At 33.0% G+C, this 12,416-nt stretch overlaps 1 protein-coding gene across 1 annotated transcript; it reads right to left on the reverse strand.

Moving 5' to 3' along the window:
* Positions 1 to 471: 471 nt before the first annotated feature.
* LOC136796508 (uncharacterized) lies at positions 472 to 1,557 on the reverse strand. Its single transcript, XM_067050380.1, has 2 exons — positions 1,321 to 1,557; positions 472 to 963 (listed from the first exon to the last, which is right to left on the reverse strand). Exons 1-2 carry the CDS (start codon positions 1,555 to 1,557, stop codon positions 472 to 474), a joined length of 729 nt encoding a protein of 242 aa, XP_066906481.1.
* Between the last annotated feature and the right edge of the window lie 10,859 nt (positions 1,558 to 12,416).

The raw sequence follows: 12,416 nt of genomic DNA on the forward strand, positions 1-12,416 counted from the left end.
ACGAGGGACTATTCTGGGTGATAATAATAAGAAAAAATAATGTTGTAACTAATAAGAGTATTAGAGAATCCAAAAAATGCAGGACAGTTCATATTGAACAACTTAAAGTCACAACAACAACACATGTCCAAGAGTAATCCGAAGTGTCCTCATCTCAACATATCTGCTGTGTTTTCTTAAGTGGTGATTTAATTTTTGTTTAATTTATCTTTGATTATGGTGACGTACTTAATAAATTATGTTCCATTTTTTAATTGTATAAAGTCATTATCAGTGTGTTTGTTTATTTTTTCTACGAGGGTCGGTGGATCTTCAAAAGCCACGGATAGGCCCGTACCTATACGTGTGTGGGATTTTTACCCACTAAAACCACCGCCCTACACCTGTTCATTCCTCTCCAAGGGACCGCCGCTAGGCATTACTTCATGGCGGGAAATGGTTAAGTGCCGCCTCGCTTTCTTCCCATGATTTTTACTTTTCCATGCTAGTAACGTCTTCTAGCACTTCCTCTCTCAACCTCTTGAGGACGACTGTGGTGAATCTCTTTACTGCGTTCCAATGCTGGTCTGAGAGTAGCATATAGCTCACCACGTTCTCTGGTGTGATGCGTCCTCCACACACTCTCTCCAATTCACTTATTTCTGCTGGAAAGCGAATGCAAGTGAAAAACACGTGCTCCGCGATTTTCTCGACAGTCTGACATTCAGGGCATTCTGCGGTGTAGTCCAGTTTGAAGCGGTATTGATAGGCTATAAAGCATCCATGTCCGGTCAACAATTGGGTTATGTAAAACTCCACCTCACCATGCTGGCGATCATACCACTTGCCCACATAGGGTATTAACCTGTGAGTCCACCTCCCGGAATCTGCAGTCTCCCAACGCTGCTGCCGCCACTGGTCAGTGGTTATTTTTCGCTCTTCTTTCTCTGGAGAAGTGCAAGCGTCTATAGTACCTGCTTCTTTCTTCAACAAGGAGTTCTACAGGTAGCAACACGCACATCGCTTCGAATAGTTCGAAAAGCAACTCTTAAACAAACTCTGCGGTAAACTGAAATCATCTGTCTCCTGTATGATATGGTAACCATCGCTTCTTTCCAAATGGGGGCTGCATATAACATAATAGAGGGGACAACAGCAGCAAGAAGCCTTCGGCTACTTTCTTTGGGACCTCCGACGTTTGGCATAAGGCGTGACAAATAGGATGCTACTTTAGCAGATTTGGCGCTGATATACTCCGTGAAGATTAAAGTGGAGACGTGCATCGATCATAACTCCTAGGTACTTTAAGCAAGACTGGGAACGAATTTCGTGCCTACACACCGAAACAGTGATAGACTCAGTCTGCTTCCTGCTAGTTACTAGGAGAACTTCGGTCTTGTGATCAGCAAGTTGTAGGCCTACCGAAGACAGCCAACCTCGGACCGTAGCAACAGCCTGATTTGCGATGAGGATAACTTCTTCCCAGTACTTCGCCGACACTACAACTGCAACGTCATCTGCGAATCCCACAACTGTAGCTCCCTCCGGCAATGTCAATTTAAAGATTGCGTCGTACATGACGTTCCACAGAAGAGGCCCTAATACCGAGCCCTATGGGACACCACCAGTCACCTCATATCTTCTTTGGCCAATGTCTGAAAAGTAAAACAGAACTCTATCTTTGAAGTAGTCTGTAAGAACTCCCATAAGATAGGCTGGTACCGCCATAGTCTGTAGGGCATTTATTATACAGGTCCATCTTGCGGTGTTAAAGGCATTCTTAACGTATAGAGTACTCCACACGGGTATGTGTATGTGTGTTTGTTTTATCAGTCTTGATTCATTTTAAAAATTGTTCTTAAGAAAAAAAAATAAGTTGCTAAAGATAAACGGCATTCTAAATGGTAATAAACTGCTAACAGTCCACAATTGATTTTAATATCTAAAATACATAATTTATAAAACGGTGCCATTAAACTCTCTTATCATACAAGAGGTCTGAGCACGACTTAGGGGTGAGAAGATATAAATTGTGACAATGGAACAGAATGTCGAATTCCCCACAGACGAAGAAATCCAATTATCTTGCCCACACAGACGGGGATGGATGGTTGAGGTCTGTCTTAATTACCGCTAATGACGGGCAATCCGTCAGTCCCTTGGGGAATCTCCAGTCACCTTGTTTTACTGCATTAAACCTCACAAGGTTCAATGAGGGAGTGTTAGTAGATCGCTAAGTTGAATAAAACATTATTATTTCGCTAATAATCAATCCATTGTAAAAGATCTTAGAAAAAAAAATTAATTTTATTTAATAAACAGCATTCATTTGAATAAATAAAGCAAAATATTAAATGGAACTTCTAAGCTCTTTTTTTAGTGTTTGGTAGTTAGTATAAAGGTTTTCGCGATTAATCATTCTTTATTACATATTTTTTTAAATTATTATGGTTTTTTTCCTGGCACCCTTGGTTTCAGAGAGTATAGTGTTGAGAATTTAAAGTGTTTAAAATAAAATTATTTTAATAAATAATAGCTACACCCCACGTTAGAGATTTTTATATGAAAGACGATTGACCAGACCAGATGCTGCATAACGAGGTGGTTTTAGTGGGTTGTAGTCCCATACTACCTAAAGACTTGGTGCTGCAGGTGTCTATTGTGATTTCCATCTTGTAAAAAAAGAAAGAAAATAATAAGATAAAAGATGTTTTAATTAGACCAGTTATGCAAAGCCAGTGAAGGCTGTAGATTTTGATTTTTCAATTAAGCTTCCAACCTTTCTCGGAAAATCCTGTCTTTGGACACACCATAAAACTATTTAATTCGTCTCACAGGTCAGTTGCGTCCAACCAAAGTTTAAATAAAAATTCAATCCAATCTGTTTTCGAGGAATCTACATTTGAAATTAATAGTTGCTGAGTTAATAAACAATTATTTACATCTACACCGAAGTTCACACTAATCCGGATACCGAGAAAAATCTTTAAACTATTCTACGAATATTTGAAATCAATCATTTATCTGTGACACTATCTAAATTGGAACAAGGAAATCCACTACGAGCGGAAAGGAAAACCAATTCCTAAAAGAAATGTTATAAATGAAAATGGAAATGAAGCATCCATAAAGATCTAGTAACACTAACTTCGCTTGATAAATCATTATAAAGGCCTGTTACCGGCTAGATACAGGATTAAAACGATTACCGCACCTCAGCTCACACAACCCGTGTATAATGGCTACCTTTTACACGAAAAGCATTCATTAAACAGTTAATGACAGTGATAGTTCAGCTGCACTCTGAACATTAGCGGTTCATTACTTAAATTATTAAATTTTAAAATATTAATTACTTAAATTATGACTATTTTCTTTTTGCAGCCTCCTGTGTTATTATCTTTTTTTTATACATACATACATATTACATGATATATACATGGTATATGTATATCAGTGAAATATTGCTTTTGCCTTGTGGCATTATAAGGTTAGTTGCAGGGTCCGCTGAAGGTAAATCATAACATGAATCTAACGCCAGTGGATTATTATTATTATCCGGTTTTTCTCGCCATTGCGGGTTGACTTTCTGAGGTGGGGGACCTAGAATTCCAACCACCTTAATATTTTTTTTTTTTTTTCATATATTTCAAAATGTTCGCACTATACGTGCAGTGTCCAGGAGAACTGACTGTTGAGCCTCTCTCAGCACATCCATAGGCACTCCCAGACCATTCATGCCTCCCACTGTTGATTTTGGTATGAGACTATTCGTCGATATTATGAATGGAGTAGTGGTAACACTTTCCAATTTATATATTTCTTTCAATTCTATCGCCAATTCCTGGTATTTTCTTAGTTTTTCTCCCACAGTGGAGCTTATATTATTTCGTTTGGGATCAATAAGTTCCGCTTAGCGCTCTTAAAGCATATAAGAGATGCCATCAGACAAACCTTCAGGGGGCGTCATCAAGTATTTCCTGGTATCCTTTGGCTAGCAACTCTTGCAAGCAATGAAATCTTTTAATCCAATAATTTTGGATTCCGTCAGGTCCAGGCGCCCACCAATTTTTCATGTTCCTGACAGCTTCCGAAACATCTTCCACTGATACTGTCACTTCATTCATTTCAGAGGCATTCTGAAAACTTTGCATTTCCTCTTCTATCCATAAGCGCTCAAGGTGATTCCCCGGCTTTTCCTACACACTTTTCCAGTAAGCTTCAATATCATCAGGGTATTTGCTCGATATTTTTTCTTTTTGCAGAAGATTTCTATGAAACTGGCGTTCATTCTGCTTGAACTGCTGATTTTGTTTCATACGCAAGGCAGCCTAAACTTAGCTAAACCTAGCTTGCTTACTCATTTGGATGAGTGAGAAGGTAATTGAAATAACAGTCAAGCAGTGGACCAGAATCGCAAACAAAAAAAACAGTACATCAATGTTACCTCTCAGTAAGCAGAAGTGGACTTATATTTGACTTATCACGTGAAGCAATAATGAATTGAATCAATCCAATGTCTTATTTAATTAAAACCATTTTTCTACATATTTTATCAAAGGTTTTGAAGTTTCATGCATTTTTATCTCTCAGTAGTTTTAAGAACTAAAAATGGTGGTTAACCAGTGCTCATTCAAAGAACATGTGTGCATATGAATAATTATGTTTATAAATTTTGTACGTATAAGCTGTTGGATAAAAGATAAAGCTTGATAGTATTTGAATTGTAATTTTTCAAATATTATTTAAACTTTAAACGCCCCTGGTAGATTAAAAAGCATGAACTTCATTTTTCTTATTATTCGTATCTCTTCGGTTTCGAAACATGAACGGAATCATTATTCGATTACATCGGGCATCTGAATGACCAGGAAACGTTGGCATTGTAGTATAAACGTGAACCGTTTACGTGAATATGCTTTATTCATTAGCATCTATCTATAAGCTAAATGACTGTAGGTGTAGGGACCGAAGAGTAATTTGGATAAATTAATGCAATTTGATTAAAGATATGAATATTGCATGGTTTGTGAAGATAAAATCGATCTCATTCTGGTTTAGGCGCACACTACCTTCTTTTAATGACGTCATGCCATTTATGTTACTTTTTTCAACTCCCACCAACTCAACGCACACGAGGTGAATAGGTTTAATTTTAATTTACAACCCGTCTCATTTACAGAACCAAGAGAAGAAAGTGAAGAAGAAATGTAATAAAAAAGAAAAATATCATGATAATTGGAAAAAAAAATAATAAAACATACTTTTACATACTAAACATATTTATAAACTATAAAATGTAGATGATTCGGGTGCTATAAAAAAACCAAAAAAAAAAAAAAACCGCAATTACTAATTAAATTATTTGTAGTGAGCCAAAATTTCACCTCACTTTGTGGGGCTTCATTATGGTTAAAAAAGATACAAACCACTAAAATAATGTTGAGAAGTTTGTTTATATCTGTTTTACCTCTTATGAAACCGTGGAAGAGGGGACGAAACGTAGGCTCACAATGAATAGTTTAATTACTATTTGAGTTTTTTTTACTGCACCCAGATCTTTTATATCTGACGCAGAGTCAATCAACGATCTTCCAATTTTTCTAAATTATTAATGAATCGATCATAATTTTTAAAATTAAAATAAAGCAATATAATGTTTTGAATAATTGTGACTAGATTCTTATCAGTTCAAAATGGTACCTCCTTATTACAAAATAACGACTTTGTCTAAGGTGATAAAAAAAAAAAATTAGATATAACTTATTTATGAACCCCTTAAAAAAATTTATTAAAAAGAAAATTGTTTATACTATTTTTCTTATAGTATTAAAAATAAAGTGGATTTTACGAAACCGTAGTCTATTAATGTTCCATGGAACACTTAACTCTGGAAGGCCGTCTGATTGGAATTTTTTTTTTAATCTTTAAATAACTACTGCTTCAATTTTCCCTTCATTGAAGTAGTGGGTCTGTTGGGACGTAATTTCCAAATAATTGGTCAATGGATAAATTCACTACTTTTTACCGTTGAAGTTGTATCATTTGGGGCAAAGGTAAGAGTATTTTTTCTTGATAAATTGCTATTGATTACCTTTTTAGAGGGAGATTTTGGGGAGTTTTTTAATAAAAGTGATTTTTAATAAAATAGTATTTCATAAAACAAATATTTGACTGCTTGATTTTGTTATTTAATATGTTATCACATATGTATAAATATCGTCGGTATTTAGTAAAAAGAACAAATTCAACAATTTTCTGTTCGAACGACCACTTTTGATTGTCAATAACAGTATGGAGCATGCGTATTGCGGACTTTTCCTTCCCAAAACCTTTACTGCGCATGTTTTGTACAATTCTAGGCAGTCAAAAGAATACACCTAATATTTGTCTCTTCCGCTGGTCAGGAAAATTGTTATTTTATAAAATTTAAGAGCCTGGAACATTGTTGACTCTTTTTCTCATTGGTAAATTAAGAAATATCAATGACTATTCCAGTAAAAACTAATAACAAAAAATTAAATTTGTTGAATTCCCTTTTTCACTGAACGCTAGAGATATTACCTCTTGTTAAAGAACTTATGTGAATCTGAAAGATTTTATATTAATATTTTTATTATTGCTAATGAAAAGAAGTACTTTGAATTGTTATAATTTCGTATGTAATATTACTTGTGTTGGTTTTCAGAATCAAAAATTTTAAATTAATATTGCATAATCTTGGTTTGATCATCAATAAGAATAATGTGGCAATATAAAAGCATTAAAAACGAATTAAAATTTTTAACATTCCAGATAGTTACCTAATTATAGATCTTAAATATCAAGCCAAACTAAAAGACACAATAAGTAATATACTAGCTCCTCGTATTAAAGAAAGCACGGGAGAATTCTAAATAGAGTTTAGGATGTGCATAATTACCGTTCTATCGATAAAGGTTTTTTTAATTGCGCCATTTTCGTTCTTCCTGTTCGATGTTTAGATTAAACCTGGAAACTTTTGAGCACAAAGAAAAATCGAACTATTTTAGCTTACACTGACATTCAGCGCAGTAAATGAGCAATTGATTATAATACGAGGAACATTTCTAACGATAATCAGTGAAAATTAAAGTGAGTATGGTTTATTGAATGAGGTATAATTGCCAATAAAATAAGTTACTAGCGGAACGAATAGAAGGAAATAACCAAAAAACTAGATAGTCCTTATGGGTTTACCGTTGTTGTAGAACCGGAGAAAGAATCGCCCCATAACTGATTGCTTCCCGATCGGGAGGAAAAGAATAGATGGATACCGAGGAAAATGATGGGAGGAGAAGGGAAACGGTTCTGGGGCCACTTGTATGGGACAAAATGGTTCGGAAGAAAAAGGGAACGACCCCTTCCTCCGACAATGGAAAGACCCGGGAAATTTTTCAATTTTCATACTATTTACTTTAGTTAGTAAGTAGCCGGAAGTTATTGTAAGATAAACTCAATAGATCACTGCAGTTTTATCAAAACAAATTGAAATTATAGGATGATATTAAGAAAATACAGTGAAAGACTTTCTTGTTAAATTAGTAAATTCCAGCATAATTTTTTAGTTACCTATTCTTTAAGAAAACTAATGCAATTATTTTAAATAGGAATTTTAATAAGTGTTGTAAATACTGTCTCTAACACTTATACATCATATTTGATATTGTCTATATTAGATTTATTTTTTATTAGAATATAAGGGAGCTTAAAGCGATTTTTTTCGTAACCTTCAATAAAATAAATTAGAACATTATACATATATAATACCTTAAATGTATTATATATGCTTTTACCGAGTCTTCTATAATACATTCCCCGTATTATAAGTAGTAAAAGCTTAAAGTGAAACCTGACAACCCATTTTAAATTCACAGTAATTTTTTTTTTTTTATGGAAAGATATATTTTTTCAATGTTGCCAATGGACAAGGCAGACTCCTAATACAACTAAAATCGTAAAACTAGGAGTCTAGAAATCTCATTAAGGGTAAAATATGAAATCAAACACTATACTACCGAAGTTACTTTGTTCCTTCAGAGATAGCATTGCTCCAATGGCGTAAAAATTTTCTGCTGAGTTTGGCTCACCATTGATAGTGAAGGACGAGAAAGGTCTGGGAGGGAATTTCAACAATACACAGAGATTGGTGGTTACAAAGTTTACTAAGAAAATAATCACAGATCTGATTGATAAGCTTCTTCTCGAAGTGAAAAAAAATAAGATTAATTATAAAGTTATTCATTTTTTATCTACAATTAAAGTCTAGACTGTTCTTCATGCCAAAAGGCAATCCAAGGTATCCTTAACACCCAGCTATACATATAGCATACCTCCTATATGTACGTACCAAATACCCACTAACATCATTACAGGAGGGTATGAAAAAAAACACAAAAAAAAACTACAATTAAAGTCCAGAGTGCCAACCATTACACCATGGGACCAAAATTTTGCCAAAATTTTTTTAGTTTTCCAACATATCTACATACCTTTTTCATTGTATATATTTAATTGTCTGTTTTATTTTTTCTCTAGAAGGTCAGAAAAAAAAATCTACAATTAAAATCAATCATCAATTTTAATCATTGATCTATTCTTTATTAATCATAATTTCGAAAAAGGTGATTGGATAACTTTGCGCCAGAATTAGGGGGTGCTTTACACTTGTAAATCTGTCCTCATATGTGGTCCTCTGTTTACTGAAATTTGATTTTTTTTAAATTCTACTTCAGTAATTTTAATAAATTGACAATAATTAGTAATAAAAAAGTATGTTAACATAAATTAGATTCATTTTGATGCAGATTTATATTGAGTAAAAATTACTTTTTTATTTATTATGTATTTAATTATTTTGATTTTCTCATATTTCAAGAGAAAATTAATTTCAAGTTCGATGAAAGAAAAATCGTTCTATTTTCCTTTTACTCTTATGTGTTTATAGTGGTTGTTTTCTTCGACGATGACAGTCTTAAATTGCAGCAACTATTAATTCATTTTTTATTTCATCATTTGATAGATAAATACTTTATGATTTAAGTCATTCTGAAGTTAAGATGAATTTGATCGATTTTGAAATAAGGTTTGGCTACGGAGAATAAAAACTTTTAGAATCCACAATTTTGAACTCTTGAAAATTCAAGTGTTTTGATGTTATGAGATTTTTGTAAGATATTGGCCACTTATCATGAATTACGTGTCTTGGGTAGTTGAAGAAATGAAATAAAAAATACTATTGGAATAATTCTATATAGTAATAATATTCAAGTTTTTAAATTTTAAATATTAAAAAAAAAATACAAATTTTAAATGAATAAAGCAACATATCTGTTTGATGAATTAGAAAAGAATTCAATCCTTAGAAATAAACAAAATTCTTCCTCTAAAAAAGCATAACCACAATATTATAGAAAAAAAAATAAAGATTTTCCATTATAAAATGTTTTTGTTTATTCCTGACCTTATCTGACAGGTGTTAACAAAGTTAATATTAGCAAATTTTTCGTACAATCATTGAACCCGATCCGAAAACAAACAAGATATAATCGGTTTATGTTGAATCAGATCGATACAGTGCGTAAAATCACATAGACATTCTGCTTCATAGTCGTACAACTTTTAAGTCCGTTACGTGACACGAGCGTTTGTGTCATGACCAGTAGTTCCCAAACCGTTTTAGTGCCGCAGACTGATATATCGGCCCGCATCTTGTAGCGCTTTAATATTCGCATTGCAAGAGAACTCTATTTCAGAATAGATTTTTAAGACTTTATAATTGTTTTATTCTCTATTTCGTTCATAATACACTGATTTTCGAATGATGTAAATATTGTTTTTGTTTGTTTTTTAGGAGCCTTTTTTCCATACCCTCGTAAAATCGTGAAATTTTGCCGTTTATCTTCGCATTGGCACCTCTTTTTACCCCGGCACTAAAAGATTTAATAACCAGTGAGACATCAACCGAGAAACTGAAATTTAATACACCTTCGCCCTCGTCCCATAAGCCATGATCGAAGTTCAGAAGTTGAATGCTATGAACACAGCAGTGCCTCGCGCTTTCAGAGGTCGAATGGAGTGTAGACAAGGAACATGTGTAGCGGACTAGGTTTAGCCCCCCAGAGATTTGTTTTACAACTCCTCCAAACTCCACTACCCTTACAGCTAACGGTGCCTTACTTAACAACTTCTTCTACCGGCTATAGTTACTCTCAACTTGCACGGTCAACTTTTTTCTCTATCTGTTTTTTTTTTCTATTTTGTTTTCCGAATAGGTATCGGCACTGAACAGCAACTCAAACAGGTAGGTACATAAAAAATATTTAAAAACTAGTTTCTTGGTAGAGTTTATATATTTTTAATAGTAGCGGTAATACCCAACAGTGTATAAACGGTTTTCATTCATGTATTTTATAGCTTTTCAAAATTTTTTTTTTTTGTTCTAAACTACGTTTTGATATGATACTGGACCTTAACACCGCTTTCGTTACAGATACGAAATAGATACGAGTCTTTTCATTCCAAACTCCTTACCCCTCCAAACTCATAGTTTTTAATGTCTGGCGTCTGAAAAGAAGATGGCCACAGGACCTTCTAATTTAAATCAATGTTCGAAGTACTACCATTGGGTTGTTCCTTCCCAAGATTATCAAGTGTTAGAACATTCCTCATATTTACTTATTGTATTTTTTGTGCAGTTGTAAATTACAATAAATAAATAAAATAAAAAAAAGATATTATACTATAATTCAAACAATAAAATACCTAGTTACAATAACCCTATGAAAAATGATTAAAATATCAATGAATTAATCAAAGCTATAAAATCTCCAAAGAAAGAAACAACAATTCTCGTTAGAGTGCTGTTTAAACATTTTAGTAAAAACTCTGGATTCTCTTGAATGGCAGTTTACCTAACTAGTTAGCGATTAGTAGATCCTTGATTTGGAAAAGCTCTATAAATTTTCGAACCTAGAAAAATGAAAGAAATATATGGAAAACCCAAAGTGAATCAATCTTACAACCTTAGATATGCGAATTTACTCTCTTGAATTAGAATAATACCCTAAACACCTGAGTCTGCGATGAACAATAGTGGATTGGAAAATTATTCAACGTTTATCTTGAGAATAATGATGCTTTTTTTCATCGACAAATTATAAATGGTAAAGTGTGGGTATCAGTAAACAATATTTTAAAAAAGTTGGCTCCATTTGAATCAACAATAAAAAAGAGATATCATAAAATCACAAACAAATTTTGTAAAAACATCTCATAACTAATAATGAATCGGAATCGAAAATAAGAAAAATACAAATCCATTATTGAAATATTGCTATAGGCTAATGATCAATGTTACAGGCGAAGTTATGCAAACTTGATTAATATTTATTTATGATTTACCTAATATTTAAAAATACTCTTGTTTGAAAACCGAAATTTTTCGTATATCAAATTTCTTAAATTGAACTATATTAAATTTTAGTTCAGTATTTATCATATTAAGAGTTGAAATAGATAAAATGTAGTAAGAATAAGTATTTTATTTCAAAATGTTAGCTTTAATAAGGCGTCTGTTTAATATTTTTCATTCATAATTTTGCACTACTGGCAAAACCCCATTTACTGGAATCATTGACCCGTACAGTTGAAGAAAAAAATAGCTGCCGTTCACAAACTGTCAAAGAAAAAAAAGTAAATAGATACATGGTTATATGCTCCACAAAGAGCCTAGACCACCTTGAAGTTGTTATTTCATTTTTGCAATCCACAATTACTTGTAATCTTAATTTAATGTGTCTAGCCTATATAGTATTAGTATTTTTAGTAAAGTTACCATTTTGTTAGATATTTAATCACAGAAATAAGATCACTGGAGGAGAAGATGGTTCAAAACCTAATCCTTTGTACTGGATTCAAAAATTTAAAATAATATCTTATTTTCTATTTGGTGTATCTAAGTACCTATGATCAATCTCTGGTTTTATAACAATCTAAATATATAGAATTATTATTATTACTTAATTTTTTCTATTGTTTTGTATTAAATATTAATCAGATATGAGAAAAATGAAACAATGATCGGTCTCAGGTAGAGGTAGGGTTGGGATCCCATGTTGGACACGTCTTGTACCGGGGTATAATCCGGATGAGCCTGGAGAGGGACTTAATATGAACCCTGTTTAATTACCCAGCTCTAATGGATATAAGAAGACCTTTGACCGCAAGGGCTCTTGTCTCGAGCTATCTTATAGTCAACGCTTTGCTCGCAACTCAGTCTAATTTTAATTTGGTTTTTTAAATAATTTGTTATTAAAATAAATAATTTGCATTTCAATGACCATTGAAGAACAGGAGATTCACCTAGATTCCACGAGTAGTTAAGTTATCTGATGTATAATAAATAGGGTGATTAATTA

The sequence above is a fragment of the Halyomorpha halys genome, unplaced genomic scaffold (genome assembly GCF_000696795.3).
Source record: "Halyomorpha halys isolate HHAL.00 unplaced genomic scaffold, Hhal_1.1 Scaffold896.1, whole genome shotgun sequence".
Lineage (NCBI taxonomy): Eukaryota > Metazoa > Arthropoda > Insecta > Hemiptera > Pentatomidae > Halyomorpha > Halyomorpha halys.